The 22,508-nt window shown below is 40.6% G+C and overlaps 1 protein-coding gene across 6 annotated transcripts in view; it reads left to right on the forward strand.

The window, feature by feature from the left end:
• Positions 1-22,508, forward strand: part of ADAMTSL1 (ADAMTS like 1) — a 529,495-nt gene that overhangs the window by 131,355 nt on the left and 375,632 nt on the right. For all 6 annotated transcript variants that reach the window (XR_011020540.1, XR_011020539.1, XM_068234383.1 and 3 more), the window contains exon 5: positions 19,140-19,266. Coding sequence is in view for 4 of the 6 variants with exons in the window: in XM_068234383.1 (XP_068090484.1) it covers positions 19,140-19,266 (127 nt within the window). In the remaining 2 variants the exon portion in view is untranslated. The remainder of the gene's footprint in view (positions 1-19,139; positions 19,267-22,508) is intronic.

Consider the following 22,508-nt stretch of genomic DNA (forward strand, 5'->3'; position numbering starts at 1 on the left):
ATAGGTAGGTATGTAGGTAGGTATAGGGGCCTTTAGGTAGGTAAAGGGACCTTCAGTATAGGTAGCAGGGTATAGGGCCTTAAGTAAAGGGAGGTATGTAGGTAGGTAGGTATAGGGGCCTTTAGGTAGGTAGGTATAGGGGCCTTTAGGTAGGTAGGTAGGTATGTATAGGGGGCCTTTAGGTAGGTATAGTGGCCTGTAGGTAGGTAGGTAAGTATAGTGGCCGGTAGATAGGTATAGTGTCCTGTAGGTAGGTAGGTAGTTAAAAGGACCTTCAGTATATGTAGCAGGGTATAGGGTCTTAAGTATAGGTAGGTATGTAGGTAGGTAGGTATAGGGGCCTTTAGGTAGGTAGGTATAGGGGCCTTTAGGTAGGTAGGTAGGTAGGTAAGTATAGGGGCCTTTAGGTAGGTAGGTAGGTATAGGGGCCTTTAGGTAGGTAGGTAGGTAGGTACGTATAGGGGGCCTTTAGGTAGGTATAGTGGCCTGTAGGTAGGTAGGTAGGTATAGTGGCCGGTAGGTAGGTAGGTATAGTGTCCTGTAGGTAGGTAGGTAGTTAAAGGGACCTTCAGTATAGGTAGCAGGGTATAAGGCCTTAAGTATAGGTAGGTATGTAGGTAGGTAGGTATAGGGGCCTTTAGGTAGGTAGGTATAGGGGCCTTTAGGTAGGTAGGTATGTAGGTAGGTAGGTATAGGGGCCTTTAGGTAGGTAGGTATAGGGGCCTTTAGGTAGGTAGGTACGTATAGGGGGCCTTTAGGTAGGTAGGTATAGAGGCCTTTAGGTAGGTATAGGGGCCTTTAGGTAGGTAGGTACATATAGGGGGCCTTTAGGTAGGTATAGGGGCCTGTAGGTAGGTAGGTATAGTGGTAGGTAGGTAGGTATAGGGGCCTTTAGGTAGGTAGGTATAGGGGCCTTTAGGTAGGTAGGTATGTAGGTAGGTAGGTATAGGGGCCTTTAGGTAGGTAGGTATAGGGGCCTTTAGGTAGGTAGGTACGTATAGGGGGCCTTTAGGTAGGTAGGTATAGAGGCCTTTAGGTAGGTATAGGGGCCTTTAGGTAGGTAGGTACATATAGGGGGCCTTTAGGTAGGTATAGGGGCCTGTAGGTAGGTAGGTATAGTGGTAGGTAGGTAGTATAGGGGGCCTTTAGGTAGGTATAGGGGCCTGTAGGTAGGTAGGTATAGTGCCCGGTAGGTAGGTAGGTACGTATAGGGGGCCTTTAGGTAGGTATAGTGGCAGGTAGGTAGGTAAAGTGGTAGGTAGGTAGGTAGGTAGGTAGGTAGGTAGGTAGGTAGGTAGGTGTCGCTTCCCCCCCCGTGCCTCCTCCGCTCACCCCCATGGCCTCCTCCGTCCCCCCTCGCTCACCCCTGCATAAGTGTCAAGTCAACTCACATGTCCAGTGGAGCGCAGACAGAGCGGCAGACCTCGTCCTTACTTCTCGGTTCCCTCTAGTGGCCGGACCGGCTTTTACTGATGACGTCATTGTAAAAGCCGTCACTAGAGGGAACCAGGAAGTCAGCGAGAGGTCTGCCGCTCTGTCTGCGCTCCACTGGACGGGTGAGTTGATACAAAGTATGCGGGCGGCCGGGCGGAGGAGGCGCGGGGCGGTCGGAGGAGGACGAGTGCGAGCGGCGGATGCGCGGCGATGCAGCGTCGGGATTCGGCGGATTCGTAAAGTGGAAAATGGCGTCGGGATTCGAATCCACGAATATCGAATATTTCCCAATATTCGAGGGATTCGTGGATTCGCCGGATTCGTCGTCCCATCTCTAGTTATAATACTGTTTATAAAATGAATGTAATTTTAAGGTCTCTGAGAAGCAGAAGGCTTTTGGTTACAACTAACTTTGGTTATGACCAAACAAAAAGTCTCCCTAACCTAACCATCTGCAATTCCTGGGCAGATAAGATGGTTTTTCAGTAACCATTCATTTAATGAAGGGCTTAAGTTTTATCCCAGATCCACAACTATGTTTTCTATCCCTGATCTGGGATTCCAAATGTACCCCTTTGTTTAAAAGTTAAAATTAAGATACTTAAATCCTTTATTTGAGTAAATATGTTTTCCTTTGGCTTCGCCCTTTACTTCTTGTGTAGACAATAAATATGTTTTTTTTTTCTTTTACAAAAAGCTTGAAATGTGAGTGGGGTTGAGTTGAGTGGCAGCCCATGCCAAGCTTTGCCCTAATAGACTACAAGGTCAGGAACAATAAGTGGCAGCTCAGCCACAACATCTCCAGAAGGCAACATGTGATGCATTTCGGTGATATAGGGGGAGGGGAAGGAGATAGACAAGCGGTGCAAGTATCATGATCATGCCTATATTAAAAACTAGTATTCAGGTTTTGGCAACATGTTTACAAGCATAACAGCTATGTTCATTGGCTATATGAGAGTGAGGTGCACAAAGGAAAAAAAGGATTTGTTAAGGAGGGACTTTAAATGGACGGATCTCGCACATGGTTGAACATGCAAATATTGAACCATTCAGGATCACCATAGGAAGCCAAAAGAACCACGAGAGTGCATAAGTAACTATTGCTTGCAGTCATTATTGCAGTTAGGCTGTTTCCAAGATGTTTGAAAACTTCTGTATGACAACACCCAGTCTTTTATGACTTTGTTTCAGCAATAAAATGACAAGTTCTGCACAGTGGGCCACAGTGAGGAGCTCACAATATAATCCTACCATAGTCATAGTCTAATGTCCTACCATATTATTATGTACTAGCTGATGGCCCGGCGTTGCCTGGGTATGTATTTGGCTTGTGTTGGCTCCACCCATTTTTTCTAACCCTAACACACAATTACTCAATTACTCAATGACCTAGTTTGTGAGCTTTGTGGTCTTTGGCATCAATAATTTGCAGTGTCTGTGGCTTTACCCCCTTTTCTGAATTTGAACCCCAGTCACCTAATGACCAACTGTACCAGGTTTGAGACTTGTGCCATTAACAGTGCAAGATTAAATATTCCCCTTGAAAATCAAGGTGGATTTTGATTGGCTTTTCTAGGCTCCACCCAATTTTCTTAATATTAACTCCAGTCACCAAGTGACCTACTGTGCAAAGTTTGAGAACCCTACCATAAACGGTGTAAGAATGGCTGCAGTTTACATTTTCCCAGTGAAATTTGTATTTGTCTCCGCCCACTTTTTGGTTATGGGGATAAAAAGTATCCTATATGCTATTCCAGGTAATGTACTATGTGTGTGCCAAATTTCATTCAAATCCGTTCAGCCATTGTTGTGTGATTAACAAACATGCAAACTTTTGCATTTATAATATTAGTTAGATTTATTTAGCACTGACATCTTCTGCAGCACTTTACAGAGTACATAGTTATGTGGATGCATTAGGTCAAGAACATCATGTGCTTGACCGAGAGACTTTTCAGGAATCCCTCCCCCTAGAAAATCTTTGGTTTTGTCCCTGCTCATCCAAATTTAATCAAGCACAATAACCTAGTAAATGAGTAATTAATTGGTATTTCATCAACCTAGCACAAAGGGTCTCTGCCATACATGGGTTTACTTTTTTTTAACTGGCAGATTTAATCATTGTCAACCTTGTGTCTCTTTGATGACCAATGCACATTCAATTAATTTTGTTAAACAGTTTAAACCTGATTGGTTGCTGTAGGTGACTGGAGGATGTTTGCTCCAGTTTTCTTTGCATCTACCTTGATAGATATACCCAAGTGCATGCTAACAGTTCCCAGCCCATGATCTAAGGTTTATTAATGGTGGGAGAACAGCTACATAAACGAATCAGAATTTGGATCAGTAGAAATCACAGATATAAAAGGACCGTGGAAGAGTAAATAACTGTTTGGGATGACATGTTTATGTCTGTTTACATGGCATGTACTCATCATGTTATATAAAATCTTTTTTTAGAAGAATATATTCTTGAAGAATATTAGATGTATGTTCATATCTCAGTGTGAAGCAGAAAAAAAGGTTTATACTATAATGTACTGGTATATTTCTTTCTTTATTATACAGTTCTGTATAAAACAATGTCAGACAGCATTTGTGGATTTCATATAGTTGTCAGCATCTTTCTATTCCTAAGATTATCTGGTCATTGGCTCCTGTGAAATGAGATTCCCTGCAGTTCCATACCACTGTTTAATATGGAAATGAGCCCCCAAGTTGTTATTTGTTTTTCTTCCTGCTTCATTTCCCTTGGCGTCAGGTCTCTGAGCTAAGCCAACACCGCTGGCCCCGTTGTGTATGGAGAGAAATTCTTCTGGTGAAATCCAAATTGGCAGTGTGCTAGCTATGGGTAGGCAGTATTCTATAACCTTGTCCTGTGCGTACTTTAAATCCAGTGGGGCTTATACCTCTTCCACCACCACTTTCCTAAATAGCCCCATGAGCTTGCCTTGGAACGCTAATATGTTTTCTTTATTCCCCCTCTTCCTTTTCAATTCAAGAAGAGAATGATTGCAGGAGCCAGGTTAAACAAAGACACATAGTGGCAGAGAGTGAATATTAAAAACAAAACATGTTCCATGCTGGGTCTTCGAGATCTCCGTCTCCACTGACTGACGCTGCTTTGATTCAGAGTGGTAGCTTAGCCTGTTTGGGGCAGTGCCAAGTCAAGTCTCTTTGGCAACTACGTGTTACGTGGATTGGCTTGCCTTGAACAGAGAACAGCATTAGCTGAGCCAGACCACAGAGGCACTGAATCTGTCTTATCAGAAGGAAAATCGTTAGCAGCAGTTTGACCTCATTTACATATGTGTAAATCTAGGCTCATTAGTGAGTGGGAGTAATAGATTGTTGTCACATTTAATGACCCTACATGTGGTCTGATTTAGTTTCTTTCCAATTCTTAGGTTATTGAAAAACATTTTTCATGTATTTTTCCTTCATAACATATTTGCACTGTACCATATACCATATTTAAAACCTGAATGAAGAATAAAAGTAGTTATGAAACTTAGACTGTTTTCCTTTTTTCCTTTCCTTACCACACCAAAGTACCTTTCTGTTTAGGTTTAGAATAGTAATTTAGCAATTATTGCAATTATTTACTAATTCACCTTGAAAATCTGTGAGGTGTAGTTTAAGGGCCCGTTTCCACTAACGCGAATTCGCATGCGTTGTCCGCATGCAAATTCGCATAATCAATACAAGTGGATGGGGCTGTTTCCACTTGTCAGGAATTCTGTGCAGTCTGCTGTGCAGAAAAAATCTGCAAGGCAGAGCCATCAGAATTCGCATGCCGCACACCTGCATGCGAATCGCCGCTAATGTAATGTAATAGGAAAACCGCAAGCATGTTAGTCTTGCGGTTTTCCCGGCGTTTCCGCGTGTGACTCCACGTGAAAACCCATGTCAATGCTTGGCGGCATTGACATGGTTAATATCGCATAGCTCAAACTGTGAGCGATTACGCGTGAAAATCTGCATGGAAACGCAAACGAATCCACGTCAAAAATGCAACGCACAAGTGGAAACGTACCCTGAGTGATTGCTTGCAGCTTATCACTTGAAACCAATTGGTTTGCTCATTGAGTAGGAGCTGGGTTGACCTGGCGTAATCGGTTTCAAGCAAATTAGGAGGACACTCTGGTGATTAAATTACTTGAAACACGCCATAGACATTGGCATAATCTATTCTGCTACTGAATTCAATAAAGTTCCTGCATGCCAAAAAGTCTTTTGCTGGCATTGGGACTCAGGCCATATTTACATTATTCATCAAATGGTGACAAAAGAAAACTGGGAGCATCTGTCCCCTATAAAACAAGATGCCAAGAGGTGGTTTCACAAACACTGTTATTTGGTCTCACATAATATGACAGAATTCTTTGCGGTGACATCTGTTCTGTGTTCAGCCAAATTACTTGACAGGAATCGCATGTCTGCTGACATGTCAAATGAGCCCATGACAAAAGGGCACATGGTTTACAAGGAAGCTGTTTGATGAAGACGGCATTTTAATGTCATGTGAGGAAATAGAACCTGTCTTTACTCGATAACAAGGGCAGGAGCATTGTAAGTAACTAGCTACCATTTCAATATATGCTAAATAGTTTTAAAAATACAGCTTACAGTCAGAGCAGTATACTCATTTTTTTAAAGACAGAAACAAAAACTAAAATGTGGCAACAGTGGTAGATGTCTTCTGTCTACAACACCGTAAAGTACATTTGTGAAAAATTAAGAGACATCACTAATGAGGAGTAGTACACAGAGCCAACTGGGTGGTCTTTAAGTACCTCTTCTTTTTATGTTGCCATTTTAACTTCAGTATCAATAAAGATGCACCTTCCTGTCTGCTTTACCGCAAACATTTAGGTTCTTCAAGACATACATTCTCTCTGACTGTTTCTCTCCCCCTCTCCTTCCTTCCATATCTCTACACTTTTTTTTCTTAGCTCTGTCCCTCCTCTACCACCCTCTATCTAATCTTTTAACCCCATTCCTTTTTTATTATCTACCACCATCTTCCTTCTTGCAGTCTCTGGCCACATACCCTTGGCTCCTAAGTATGTATTGCCTTTCAGGGATAGGTGCTTGGAGCAATTGCAGTTTCATATTAATAAACCTTAATACAATTCTAAACGGATGTAATCGGAAGGTAATTGTTGATTGTACCCATGAACAGTTCAATTTGACAATTTGAGCACTTTTTCACTTCAGATACAGATCACAGAAACTAACATTTGGATCGGTAAAATTCTAAAGCAAATGATCAAAGAATTGATTCATGTCAATTTTCCCCACATACAGCGTGATTTTCTGTACAACTCAAACATTAAAAAATCTGATCAAATAATTGCATCTGAGGAAAAATTGTATTGTTAAAGGGTACCTTTTTGGTACTCCTTGACACTATGTGCTGCACTGTCAGTCAAGTCGCACCTCACATAGGCTATCATTCATAAAACTGCTGTCGGTAAAGTAAATTTATGCGGGAAAACACCGCTGGCGGTATTTTAGACTTCTGTGTGGTCATTCATAAAAATGTATCCAGTTGCGATAGTGCGGAGATTCTCCGAACTAGGCTGGCGGTAGGCAGGTGGGAGGCTTGCGGAAGCACAGGAAGCTGCCGAGTTGATACATTTCTCCGTGTTCCGCTCTACTGCAGCTGCCTGGGAGGTCTGTGTCTCTATTCACTTAACATTGTTATCGCCACATCAGAGGGAGCGGTATTTCCCGGCTTCATACTGCTTGCGGTAATCTTTATGAATTAACATTTTGCTACCTTTTTTACGATAATCACCGCACAAGGCGGTGATTTATCGCTCTGCTCGGTAGTGTCAGCTTTTCATGCGGAAAGAGCCTTTATGAATGCAGCACTTGCTAAGTGTTCGGTAAAGTCAGCTGTTTTAAGCATTTCTGCATACGGAAATGCTTTATGAATGATAGCCATAGTGTGCGATACGCATGGTAACAAGAAAGTCTATAGACTTTCTTGTTACTGTTTACATTACAGATGTCTGTTCTGGCGTGTTGGAATGTAATGCAGCTGAATACATTATATTACATAACTTGTGATTTCCTGTCAGGTTCTATTGTGTTGAGGCCACCAACATCTGCGTTATAACGCATCACAAGTAAAGAGAATTAAATATTATTTCTTAATTTGTGTCAGACATCCAATCAAATCCTGAGGAAGTAAAAAAAAAACTAGGAACTTCTCTGCATGGCTGCATTTTATTAGGGCCCCTTTCCACTGGAAATCACCGTCACAAATGCACTGCAGTGCAATTGCAATTTTTCTCATTTACTTTGAGTGCTTTCCCATGCGTTTCAGTGCGATTTTCTTTTGATCAGTGAACTGGGGTTGTGTTTAAGTTTTTTTCAACTACAGTATTGCATTTGGGATGCGGATTTTTATTTTGTGGTAGCTATTTCTTTAATGCAAACACAGGAAAAAGCAGCATGCTGTCCATTTGGAGAAAAATTGAATCGCATCAGTGGAAAAAGGCTTACTGAACAAAGAAAAAGATCACTGCTCTTCACAGAATGTCCTGTTTAGAAAATAATCTCCATAATAATATCTTGTAAATCCTAATTATGCAGTATGTACGTGGTAACCAATGCTAATTCAGCTTCACACTCATAGAAGCTGCATAATATTTATTATTATTATTATTTAGTATTTATATAGCGCCAGCATATTACGCAGCGCTGTACACTGTATATATATATATATATATATATATATATATATATATATATATATATATATATATATATATATATATATATTGTCTTGTCACTAACTGTCCCTCAAAGGAGCTCACAATCTAATCCCTACCATTGCTATATGTCTATATTATGTAGTGTAAGTACTGTAGTCTAGGGCCAATTTTTTAGGGGGAGCCAATTAACTTATCTGTATGTTTTTGGAATGTGGGGGGAAACCGGAGTGCCCGAAGGAAACCCACACAGACACGGAGAGAACATACAAACTCTTTGCAGATAGTGCCCTGGCTGGGATTCGAACCAGGGACCCAGCGCTGCAAGGCGAGAGAGCTAACCACTACGCCACCGTGCTCTAATTGGTTGCTGTGATTTATTTCATGAAATTGCTTCCCACATTATGGGTTCTAGTTTCATAGTTAACTTCAGGAATTGTGCTTCAAAAGCTTACCATGCTGTTTCCCACTTCCTGATAATATAGAGGATCAAGCTAAAAACAAAAATTGACTGTTTAACCACTCCACCCCAAGGCGGTTTTTACCCTAAAGGACAAGAGCGATTTTCACCTTTCTGTGCTCATCCCTTTCATTTGCCAATAGCTTAATCACTACTAATCACAATTAAATGATCTATATCTTGTTTTTTTTCACTACCAATTTGGCTTTTTGGGGTTGATATTTGTTTTCAGTAATTACTTTATTTTCTATGCATTTTAAAGGGAAATACAAGGAAAAAGTACACTATTTCTCCAATTTGATCCCCTATGGTTTTAATATAAACACTGCTACTGTACATAAAACCCACACATTTTATCTGCCTATTTGTTCAGGTTATCACAAGATTTTAATTATGTCCCTAGTACAAAGCATGGTGCCAATACATCATTTGGAAATAAAGGTGTATTTTTTTTTGTGGGTCTTTTTTTCACTTTTTGCACGTGCACGAAGATGCACATGCACCCACGGGAGCGTGCACGTGCACAGCGGCAGCAGCACTGTCTGACTTATAAAGACGTCCTGGAGCCATTAAGAGGCTCTAGCACGACGTTTTTATAAGTCAGCATTTCATTAAGTGGTTAAACTGCCTGTTTCCCACTGGCACTGTCTGATGTGACATTACTGTACTGTACTGTACTAATTGTTTTGCTTCTGATAAGGTATATGCACAATATGTTAGTTGTAACAGCATTTAGGGCTCATTAGAAGTGATTAGTAAAAGAAAAATATCATAACAAGCAAATTGCCACTGACCAAGGGACCTAATTAATCTGAGCCAATTAAAGCTTCTAGCTAATGGTTAATTACCAAGATGTCAATTAATTGGACAATAGTAGCTGGCACAATTGAGCCCCTCTGAGGGACAGTTAACTGACAACACAATATTACTCTGTACGTCGCTGCGGAAGATGTCGGCGCTATATAAATACTAAATAATTATTATTATTATTTTCTCTTTTACTGGGTTAGTGAACATTTGCATATTAGGAGACTTTTTTGCTTATTATTACCGATTCAGGTGAAAAGGGCTCTGGAAATTTGGGTGCACCATGCACCGCCAAGGGCAGTAATGTGAATTACTGCTGTAGCGGCGTTCAGTCAGTAATCTGGGGTGCCATTAAGACAGTGCCCAAATTACGATAAAATTGGCGTAATTCGGCCACCAGCAAAAGCTGGAAGCTGAATTGCATTTTACCCTCGACTCAATGGCGTCCTGGAAGGGAAACAGTTGTTATCGCCGCCGGCACTTTTGCAGGAGCAGGGTGAGACATTTTTTGGCTTTACCCAGCACCCAAATTTCCAGACGCCCTAATTACACGTATATATTGTTATTTAACAAAACCTAATACAGTGTGCCGCTGGTCAGCATTTTCCCATGGGGCTGATTTCTAGCAGGTCAGGGCTATCGTAAGAACATTGACTACATTGAATTGGGTCTTGCCCAGTGTGGTGGGTACCGGCACGATAACGCACTGCATGCAGTTTGTTACCGGCCAACTTGCATAGTAAGCCTGGAAGTGAGGCATACTTTTTATTTGTCTGCGTCGCGGCTATAACTCGCAGTGCAACTTTTCGGCTGTGGTGCAATCGTTCAAAATAGAAGTACACCATGTGTAAAAACCGCCTAACAGCGAAGCAGGTCATTTTGGTGCACACTCTTCCCTGCACTGCACCTGACCTGGGTGGCACCATAGACCTAATGTTAATATGTCTATGGCCCTGCAGTGGGATTTTAAATGTCATGCTGGACCCCAAATTACATCTCCCTCCGAGTTGCTAAGTATTTAATGCCGCCCGCTATTTCAGCAACAGCAGAGTGTACCGCCATTTGGCTCATCCTGCGCCCAGCTGATGGCAGCATATTAACACATGCGCACCTAACAGTGCTAAGGAGGGTCAGGAGGATGAAGGATTAATGTACCATCCAGCTGCTGAACCTGCACGCTAAGTGCACAGCAGGAAGCAATTCTGGCTATAAAGTTCTGCAGCTCTAAACGAAAGCTTTACTATCTTTCTTCTGACTTTTGATGTCACTTTGTATAGGGAAGTATTTTCTGACTCACGCTATTAGAGACTGGGCTGGAACAGATGACACTATACTTTGCATATCATAATACAGTTTTACAGCAGAACTTAACCCAAACTCCAATTTCAGGATTTCATTATGGATGTAATGTAGCTACAGGTAGGAGCTACTGAATAGATAATGATGTTTACCATTCCTGATCGGCTGCTTAGGTCACTGGCTACTGTTATTACCATTATTGATTCCCAAAATGAAAACATCTTCTGTATCTCTGTGTGAATATACATATTTTACAGACAAGTAACATGGAAAAACAATGGTATTGGGTATAATACACAGTTTCACAGTACACCTTGTAAAATATACATATAAATGGAACTATGGATAATACAGGAATATAAAGCTAACACAGAGGAGAAGGCCCTTCCCATTCATCCTTGTAGTCTGAGGTAGAGAGTTGTGAAAGCAGGAAGAAAGTGTATTTGATAAGCTATATATAAGATTAAACCTTGTGGGCTATAGTAAATTGGTTATTAACCAGCTGAGGCAGCCCACTAAATTGCTGAAATGACGTAGGCCAGATTATATGCTTGCTTGCTTAAAGAGTAGTATTTTTAGGTTGCAGTTAAAGAATTCAAATGCTGGTGAGTGCTGCACAGAGTCAGAGAGGGAATTCTAGAACAAATGAGCATCATGTAAGACATGCTGTACCCGGGGACTGGAAGAAGTGATTACAGTTCACTAGAGAAGACATTTGTTAAGCTGTAGACATATCTTAGATTTTCCTCTGCCAAAACAATTATCCATGATCATTTTGTCTGTAAATTCACATTCTCTACAGTTGTCACCTGATGTCAATCGCATCCTCTGTAAAAAAAAAAAAAAAGCTTCTAGTTGCACCTCTGTTCTCTGATGCCTTTAGGCCTGGAACCCTCTAGGAATCACTGATGCACTTTAAAATTGCCGTAGCGCTGCGTGCAGCGATTCTTAGGGTGTGGGTGTGATCACGATTCCCCAATGCTTGGAAGCGCTGTACAGTAACCTGTGTACAGAGCTTCTGATTTGCGATTCACGGTTTTTTTATTTTGAATAAAACTTTATTATACTTACAAGGCATCCTTCTTCCATCCAAAGCCCGGCCCCTAAAGGAAGAGGTCATAGGTGTTTCTGTATCACCAATCAGAGAAGCGCCTGTGACCTCTTCCTTTAGGGTGCGAGGCTACGGACGGACAAAGGAAATAGTGACCCGGTAAGTATAATAAAGTTGTATTAAAAGGTAATTGCTCTGCCCCCCAAAACACTGCATAATCGCCTTGATAAGCGATATATGCAGTGCTTATATACTTTGGATTGAGCGCAAACATGCTCAAAATGCTGCATGTCCTGCAATTGGGATTACCCCCTACCGCAATTGCACTAATGAACCCCCCCACCCCTCACACACACACACACTCATTTTTATTGGTGAACGTTTTTGGGGAATTGCAGGCCATTGTCAGTGATCCCAAAACACTTCCAAACATGCCCTGGTGGGTTCCCTTACTGTGGCAACTTCAAAGCAAGTGCATACAGTTTGTTGCTGCTTATGTGTCATTCCTACCCCTTTCTTTAGAGCACAAAAAATTGTTAGATGATTGTTTCAAAATGTTACTTAAAGCAGTCTGTAAAAAGCATTTCAGGTGGTACAACATTACATTGCATACGTGGCTTTAGCAAAGCACAGGTTGAATGTATCATATATCTGGTAAACTAGCATATTGATATACTGTATGTTTGAGCTAAATTTCTTATATATTTGTCCATGACTGCTAAAGGTATATAAGTAACTAATAACACCCACATTCTCTTGCTAGCAGTTCACAATAAGGGTGGTTTGCTAAACAAGGGTCGCAGTAAATTGTCCTGAGGACAAGCATCCTGGAATGTAGAAAAGTTAAGCCTTATACACACATTCAATTGTAATTGGCCAACTTTACCACCTCCGTGTAATATGAGGGTCAACAGATTTTGAATACTACAGTATAAACAGATTGTGTAGGTAAACTCTGATAATACATGGAGGTGGTAAAATTGGTCAGTGATTGGCCAATCAAAATTGAAGCTGTGTACCAGATTTTAAAGGGAACCCAACATGAGGCTGACATTTATTTTCTTTTAAACAAAGCTGTACTGGTGATCCTCTACCTCTTACACTTTTAGCCATAGACCCTGTACAAGCATGCAGATCAGATGTTTCTGACAAAAATCTGACAGGGTTAGCTGCACACTTGTTTCAGGTGTGTGATTCAGACACTACTGACCAGAAAGATGAGCAGGAATGCCAGGCAATTGTTGTTGTTGAAAAGGAAATAAATATGGCAGCCTTCATATGTCTCTCACCTCTGGTTCCTTTTAAAGCAGCATGAACATCTTATGCATAATGAACACCTGTTCATATCGCTTCTCTACATTAGTCGTCTTCTTTAATAAACCCTTCCTGTGCAGGAGATGGGAAACACAAAGTTCAATGTTTACTTTAGTAACAGTAGCTGTGTTCTTCGTATGTAGCGATGTGACAACAGGACTGGTACTCTTTAAATTTTGTGTTATCTGTTTTCTGAAACAGAAAATGTACCCTGTCAAACAGGCAATTCTTCACACTGCATTTGGCCAGAGGGCCTGTAATATATTACCAGACAACTTTGGGTGGGAAATGTCAGGCAATAACAATGATGACATTGATTATACTTAATGCAGATTAGAGCTGGATAACATTCATGGCAATGGAACATTTTTTACTGTGCGCACATAATAAAATGATTTGATCCTCTTGCAATGTTACCCACCCTTGGGAAGGTGCAGAAGCAGAAATACACAGCACGCTGGGATGAGCCAGAAGAGTGAGTTTCTGAATTTCCCTATACTTTTTAGAGCTGTGTATACAGGCTAAGTATATTTGGAAACATACTGTATAGTCCTTCATTATTTATATATTCAACATATACAGTAACCATTTTTTTATTAACTTGGCATTACTAATGGTCTGCCCCACTTTTGACAAATAGCTGTCTTGACACCAGTCTGTGCCAGTGGGTCCAGCAGCTTCTGTCCTGTCTCTGCTGTTCTCTAACCTGATCTACTCTTCAGTGGTGATTGCTGCTACTCCAGCTCCATCACCCAAGCCCCTTTTTCTCTGTCTGGCTCCTCAGCTGGCTGCTTTTGTCAGGTTCCTGTACAGTCCTCTTTGCCATCTTTCAGACTCTGTTTCTGGTGCTCCACCTCATAGCCTGATCTTTCTGAATGTTTTGCCACAGACACGTATTGCATGCTGGTTGGCTTAGAAATGACTTTCTATTGGTTCTTGGTTGTTGCTTAGCTCACAGTATTTCACCCCTTAAATGCAAGAGCTGATTTAGCATGCTTGTGCTGTATAATGATCCTGTAATACAGGCCGATTTTAAGTAAAATGATACCTTGGACAAAACTGAATGTGGGGCTCCCTTACATCTTTTGCTGTACCTACAGTAAAGTTGTGACCTATACAGTCCCTTATTTGTGGGGCCCCTAAGCCACTTAGGCCCCATGGCATTTGCCCAGTTTGACTCTATGGAAGTACTGGTCCTACCAATAATAACTTTTTTTTTACTATTTAAAGGAATTACTTGAATAAAGTCTGACATGGAGTTTATGATCACTGCTTTACTCTGCAATGGACTGAAAGGAGTGGTGTCTACTAGACTCTAGTAATTAGAGGGTAAAACTAAATTGCAATCTGTACACAGAAAATTACTATTGTCAGTGAAGTAGGAAAGACCATCAAGAGACCTGTCGGAGTCTTTTGATTATACCAGGTGTTTTTTTTTTTTGTTTTTTTTTGACCAAGCAAATGGCATCAAAAATATGCTAACTAAAGCTGTCTTGCATTGTTGGCATATCACTGTAGTGTAAGGGCCAACAGATAAAGAATACTTTCATCAATTTTGCTTAGGTAAGCTTTCAAACAATATAGAAATTGTAAGCGTGTACGATATTTTTCAAACAAGATTATATGGTGACTGATCAGCTTACTTCTGACTCCCATACTACTTTGGCTTTGCAACCTTTCTCGGTTTTCAGTTCCATTCAGTGTTCTTCTGCAGGCGGTTCTTTTAGCAGCCATCTCTACCTATCATCTCACTCAAAATCTTGTGAGATCTTCTTCCTCACCAGTATTCCATCACTGATGTGTTGATAGTGGACACACAATCAGAGGTCTTCTTAGTGTATCTGTCGTCATTTTGCCACTATCCATTCTGGAGACTTTTTGAGTCATCAGCCGACTTTCTCACTGCCTTAGTAAATCAAGAACAGAAATACTTACATGTAGTAGGATGTCTGAAATCCTGGGGAGAATATTTAATCACCACCCTGCCACCTAGGAATTGTATCAAAATCTCCCAAAAAGTTAAGAGACCTCAAAGATATGTGGTGGCAGCACCTGACACTGAAAAACCCATGAGATACATTGTCCAAAAAATGTGTTAACAAAGCAGGTGTGTTGATGTACATTAGGATTAAAACGGATTACCTAAATGCTTTCTGCTCTGCACCATAACTTCATCATTTGATGAGAAACATTTTTCTTGAGCGTGTATATAAACAGGGTGATAGCTTTTACAAATACTATTGAAATTAAATTACTTCCAGGTCATTGTGACACAACTGTGACCTGATGTAGTAAGCAGGAATTGAGAGACAAATGGTAGAATAAATGTTTTGTTTATACTATAATTCTAGTCCCAGTCTTTAGTTTAACAACTTGATTAAGAACCTTTCTGAGCAGAATCGGAAAGGAACCATGTTTGCTTGGTGATGCTAATTACATAGTATCCCCCTGTGCCCCTGCCTCATCCTTCTTTCCTCATCATCTCCAGTTGCATGGGGTCAGCCAAGGTACAGCAGTAGCTAAGGACGTGGGACTGCCTGAGGCTGAAAGGAATGAAGGCCTCCGTCAGGGAGAAGAAATGGCCCAATCCTTAAAACAAGGCAGTTAAAAGAGCAGTTGTTAAACAAACACACAAAAACAACTGTGGTCCAAGTATTCTGCTATGTGTTTCTCACAAGTGAAAATAAAGAATTGACTCAAGTTTATGGAGACCAGCGTGACATTCTAGGCCCCTGTCACTAGACGTATTCAGTAGCCTGTTTTGTGCCTCCAGGCTGGGCTTTCATTGGAAGTGACAGCTCAGGTTATACCACCAAAGTTTTCACTGCTGGACTGTATTTTGTGCAAAGATAGATCTTAATGGACAAATAAACTCAGGTATAATGAGGTAACACTAATAATGAGGTAAAGAATAACACAACTATAAACAAAGGAAACACGTGCATAGTGCGGGCCATCAGATAAGAGACTCTGTGAACATTTTTCCTTTCGTTCATAGAAATTAACTGCAATTTTCCTTTCGTACCACTGAGGAATCTAGAGAATTACACAAAGTGTCAGGAATTATTTTCGCACTAATATTCTCCCAACAATCACTAAAGTCTTAAAGTACCAAGATATTTTCCAGCACTGTTGCATTATAAGAGGAAAAGGTGGGCCTTCACTGTCTAAGAGTAACATGTGAGAATGCTGATGCGCATGATGTGGGTGTCCACCCAGATCTTTTCCTTTTAATTTCAGATAGCATAAAGATAGGTTGGAACCATTGCCTGATTGTGATCTCCGTTTTATATCTTATGAATACTTTTATCAATACTTTTTTTTTTGCTCCAGATCATACACATTTGCAGTATCTGTCAGATTGTTTTTGGCACAGGTTTTTTTAAACTATGACTGTATAATTAGGCTGCCCAGCTTTGACCTGCTAATGTGTACTGCTCTATGGAAGTGTGTGGTGTGTGTGTGTGGGGAGGGGGGGAGGGGTTGGAGATAGAGATACACAATTGGCACCACACTTCAGGAGCTTAGATTGAAGTTCCCATGAGTTGAGTGACAATGGTCTGCCCAGATGATCACTTTAGTGGATGTTAGCATAGTTAGGAGACACCTGTACACAATAATGCAACAACTTTATTGCCCATTTGTTTTACTGTCTCATCATACACTTTTATTATGTTTACCTTTTCAAGAATTGATGATCTGGAAAACAAATCTTGTTTTACCCCAGCTAAACCGCATTACCTTGGGGAATTGTAATTCAGATTGTCTCCTTGTAGACTCCAGTACACACTTTAGATTTCTATCTGAAACCATTAGGAACACTCACTGTAGTTAAGGAAAATCTGAAGTGTGTATGTAACTTTGCTCTTTTCCTGCCTTTGTATATTTTGACCTATGGTGCATACTATCTACACATTAGGTTGTGGCAGGACAATTGCCACAAAACTGCTGGCAGGACAATTTTAGTGGAAAAGTTTAAAGAGAACCTGAGGCGTAGGAATACAAAGAAATTAGACACTTAACTAAGAACAGTGAAGCCTCTGGATGAGTTGCTTTGGCTTACTGTGCAGGCATGGCCATTCTCCCACTGTACGGACGCGCTCATGCATGAATAGAAGTGCGGCCACGATAACATATCCTTTTGTCGGATGTGTTCCAAGGGTCCATGCGTGGCAACGGTGGGGGCAAGGAGGACATGGGAAGTCTCTGAACTATCCAGAGATTTCCCTCTACCTAGGTAAGTATGTAACATTTTTAATTGGAGCCACCTCAGGTACACTTTAACTTTAATTGTGCTTTGTCTATTTAACCCTATCTATATAAGAACTGTTTAAGTGCCCAATAAGCAAAAAAGGTACTAAAAGGAGGCAAGAAAAGTAATACTAAAGTTTTTGGTGGGACAGAGAGGGAAGAGGGATTGTTTATTGGTAAGTTATTTTATTGACAAGCTGAGAAATACAAACCGAAAGATAATTTGTGAAATAAAGTTTTGTGAATCAATCTAAAACTCTTTAACCACTTAAGTTCATAGGTTGTTTACCCTTCCTGCCAAGAGCCATTTTCGCCTCTGATTCATATAACAAAATGTTATCACTGTTTATCACACCTAAATGATCTAGATCGTGTTTTTTCCTCTCAAACGAATTAGGCTTTTTGTGGGTGATACTTGTTTTCAGTTATTACTTTATTTCCTATGCATTGTAAAGGGAAAAACAAGGAAAACCTGGAAAAAAACAAAATTTCCCAATTTCATCCCCTATAGTTAAAAAAAACAAAAAACAAAAAAAAACAATGCTACTGTAGATAAAACCCACACATTTTATTTGTCCTGGACATTGAAATTATGTTCTTAGTCAAATGTATGGTGACAATATAATATTTGGAAATAAAGGTGTATTTTTTCTTTCTTGTGTTCTTTGTTTTCTCATTAAATTTCATTAACTAATTAGTAACATAGAAAAGAAAGCATTCCCACACATTCCCTGTCTGTAAAAAACTTAATTTTTACTGCAGAGAGCAGGAGAAGCTTGCTTATCTTTTGTCATCAGCAAATGCAAATATGATAATTACCAGCTGAAGCTCTCTAAGCAATCTGTCTTCACTCTGTCCCCCTCACTCTGCAGAACTGACACATCACCCTGACAAGCTAAGTGACATCAGCAGAAAAGGCAGGGAGGGCGGAGTAAAGACCCATGCCTCTGGAAGCTTCAGCCAGCAATGATTACATTTGCCAATGACCAGAGATAAGCTAGCTTCTCTTGCTCTATGTAGAGAAAATGAAGGTTTTTACACGCAAGGAATGTGTGGGAATGCATGCTTTTATATGTTCTTTTATGTAACGAAGAGTAGATACTTTCTCTAAGTTTTGCTTAAATTGTTGACTATACGAAATATAAGAAATGGAAGCTTGTAAATGTAAAGGATATGCAGAATTCCATGTATATAATAACCATAGCCATGATAGATATGCCATTGTTTACAGCTCATGCCCTTGAATTTGGAAATTGTTTACAGTTCATGGCCTTGAGTCGTAGACTGTCTAAGTTTGTGAAGATGGGAACAAATCAATAAAACCATGTTCTTCCATAGGCATTTTCGTGAAATTCTCATGTTTTCTCATTCTCATGTTTTAATTGCTGTTCCATGCTGAAGAATGTGGATTCGGGAACACTCAGTGGGAGCTCAAAGTCACAGTAGCAACTAATGGTGTAGAGTAAGACAAGGTGTCCTGTTAGGGCTACATTTATTGTCTGCTATGAATGCACACCTGTGCACTTTATGTATTAGACATATTTTTATTTGCATTCAGTTCTATTTTACTGTACATTGCCTCTGCCGTGAGCAACTTTTCCCAAGAAACCAGTGAAGTAAGACCTGCGATTTTCCATAAAGCCAGACTATGTATTTTTATTTGCTCTGGCAAAATCATTTGCTTCACATACAGCTCTAGATTTAGTCATTACTGAAAGGAGACTGGGTTTAGTGTGTTACTTGGTCCATGTCACGATTTGCTGGTCTCTTGATACCTTTCTCCTTTTGTTGGCAGATTGTTGGTTGTGACCACCAGCTAGGAAGCACTGCAAAGGAGGATAACTGCGGAGTGTGCAATGGAGAAGGGTCCACCTGCCGACTGGTTCGGGGACAGTATAAGTCACAGCTCTCTGCAAACAAGTGTAAGTGTTTGGTCAACTTACATTACTTCCATCTCTGTGCTGAAGTGCAAGGAGCTTTAGGCTGACTACACTTTTATTCTACCTCTGAGTTCTAAAATATACTGTTTACACAATAAGTACGTATACGCAAAAAAAAAACTGAAATTATACAGCAGATGGGAAAAACAGAAAAAAGGATATACATTCAGTCAACAATATAATGCTAAATAGTAAAACCTCTTTACCCCATTCCCTTAAAGGGACACTGTAGGGGGGTCGGGGGAAAATGAGTTGAACTGATCCGGGGCTTCTAATGGTCCCCCGCAGACATCCTGTGCCCGCGCAGCCACTCCCCAATGCTCCGGCCCCGCCTCTGGTTTACTTCTGGAATTTCAGACTTTAAAGTCTGAAAACCACTGCGTTGCTGTGTCCTCGATCCCGATGATGTCACCAGGAGCATACTGCGCAGGCCCAGTATGGTCTGTGTCTGTGCAGTACGCTCCTGGTGACATCAGCGGGATTGACGACATGGAAACACAGGCGCAGTGGTTTTCAGACTTTAAAGTCTGAAATTCCAGAAGGGAACCAGAGGCGGAGCTGGAGCATCGGTGAGTGGCTGCTCTGGCACAGGATGTCTGCGGGGCACCGTTAGAAGCCCTGGGTAAGTTCAACTCATTTTCTCCCCGACCCCCTACAGTATCCCTTTAAGCTGGCCATCCACTTATAGATTTCAACCCTATATTTCAAAACGATTGATTTCTTTCTGAAATTAATCAATTCAGAAGGAATCGATTATTACCATACACTGCACACCAATTACCAATAGATTCCAGCAGGGAATCTATTGAAAATCAATCAAACTGCAGAGTTGCAAAGCTATAGGCTATCAATTTGCCAATGCCCTTGCTCTGCCCAGTGCCCGCAATTGTTTTAAATTTTGTTTACTTAAATGATCATGTATTTTGTACCCTGTTTACCTTGCATAGCTTTGTCCTGTGTTGTATAACCTTGTTACGCCTGTCATCCTCTGTATTATATGTATTTATTGTCTAGCTCTGCGTAATATGTTGGAGCTTAATAAATACAATAAATAATAATATAAAAAGACCCAGGAGGTCTGGAAACCTTGGTGATGCAAGTATACTACATTGTATATTGTTGTTACCACTGATCATATGGAATACATCCATACTGAACTACAGTATTTAATGTGTTCAAGCAGTTTGTTGAACTTTGATCATTCCATGGATGGTATGGCCTGTGCTAGGTGGTGGGCTGTGTAAAATATTTTTCTTATTTACAACAAGCACCCGAAAATTGCCAGTGCTGACTAAGCAGGGGTAAAAATCAGGGTAGGCCAGGTAACCGGGGTCATTGGAGATGACCCTACAAGGGGCAGTGACCATTTTGAAACCTACTGGAGTTTGTACCCTCAGGGCTGGAACCCACAGGAGCGCTTTTGGCACCGTTTTGGCAGCACTGCGATACGCTAGCAGTTTGCCAAAACGCTGGGCTAATGTTAATGGATGGGGCAACTTCCACAGGAGCGTTTGCGTTTCCCAGAAACGCAAACGCAGGACCTGCAGCATTTTGGGAGCGTTAGCGCTTCAATGTAAAGTATTGAAACGCTAGCAGAAACGCTCAGCAAAACCTAAACTGAGCGGTTTTGCTAGCGTTTTGCGGTTCAGCACACTGTAACAAAATGAAAAATAATTCACAGGACCAATCAGGATAAAAACGCAAAACGCTACGCACCCGCTGGGCAAAAAAATACAATGTTGCAAAACACAACCAAAAACGCGCATGAATCCGCTTGCAAACCGCTCAGACAAAACGCTAGCGGTTGCGTTTTGCGTTTGCTGATTTCAGTGGGTTCCAGGCCTCATAGTTGAATATTTGTTTTTAATTAATGTGTTTTTTAATCTTCTCTGTTCTGTTGAGATTGACTATTTTGCAGTTATTCATAAATCTGAAAATGTTTTATGTTGCATAATGAATTGCTTTGCATTAAGCATCCTGTGTCGAAAAAGTGGTAGCTTAAAGGGACACTATCGATTAACATGTTTCTTTCAATTGAGATAGAAAATGTTTGGAAAGTGCTACTAAGTACTGGTGTATACATTTCACTGCTTATCTATTTGATTACTGTTATCTAACTCCTTTCACATTTTTCTGACCCCAATTCTGACGGCAGACTCAGCCATGAGGGGAGGGGGGAAATTCCCTCACAGAGTGTATCAGTTAAATCTGTGTGCAGAGAGCTCAGTCAGAGACAGGCAGAGCTTTCTTTCAGAGAGAGCAGAGGAAATGTATCTTATGTGCAACATGTAATACTGTAGTGTGTGAAACCTGATACCTGTTTTCAAATAATCTGCTTCAATATTACCCTGTTCTTAGCATGTAAGACTGCAGAGGTTCATACAGATTCATACCTTTGCAAATGAGACATTCCAAACGTAGCTAAAATCTACACACAATGAATTGAGCTTTCGCCTCTGATATTTAACATTAAAAGTAGGAACATGTTAACACAGCTACTTAGACATTATTTGTACACTGTCATTTTAGAACACTTGGGTATTGATAGTATTCCTTTAAACGCATGTGCCAATCAGTGGCAGTAAGGATATGTCTGTCATTTTCTTTTTGTTGGCTTCTAAATCATGTTTAAGTTTATCCCTTCCATCTGACATTCTAATTGTATGTGAGAATGACTTTTGCTTCCCTTGAACATTTATCATGCCTTGGACTGTTACTATACAATGCTATTTTTCAAGTAAAAAATGAAATATGACTAGTGGTTGTAATGAGTAACGAGCACAAACGTTTGATACAGTTTTATCTTCCTTAGAAGATAAATCTACCGCTTTAATTGAATGCCAGCACCCACCATTCCTGTCAGCAAAATCACATGACTAGAGATGGTCGGCTGGCCAAGGGTGCAGTTTAGGGAGTAAGGAAGGAGTGGGCACAAGTTAAGCTGATATCTCACTCTGTATGCATACAGTATGACAAAGTCTGTTACAGAGCAAAGTAAACATAGGCTCTCCATGAAGAAATTAGACATTTCAAACATGTTCATAGGCTGCACAGGCTTGCTTTGCTTCACAGGATTTGAAAATGGGATCACTTTAAGGTATGTCATAATAAGAAAGAAAGTGAACACAAGGTGAGTAGAATATGGAGGCTACCATATGCATTTCCTTTTAAAGTGTACCAGAGCCAAAGCTCGGGTACACAAAATCAGATACTTATCTAAAAAG

This window comes from Hyperolius riggenbachi, chromosome 1 (genome assembly GCF_040937935.1).
Source record: "Hyperolius riggenbachi isolate aHypRig1 chromosome 1, aHypRig1.pri, whole genome shotgun sequence".
In the NCBI taxonomy this organism is placed as follows: Eukaryota; Metazoa; Chordata; class Amphibia; order Anura; family Hyperoliidae; genus Hyperolius; species Hyperolius riggenbachi.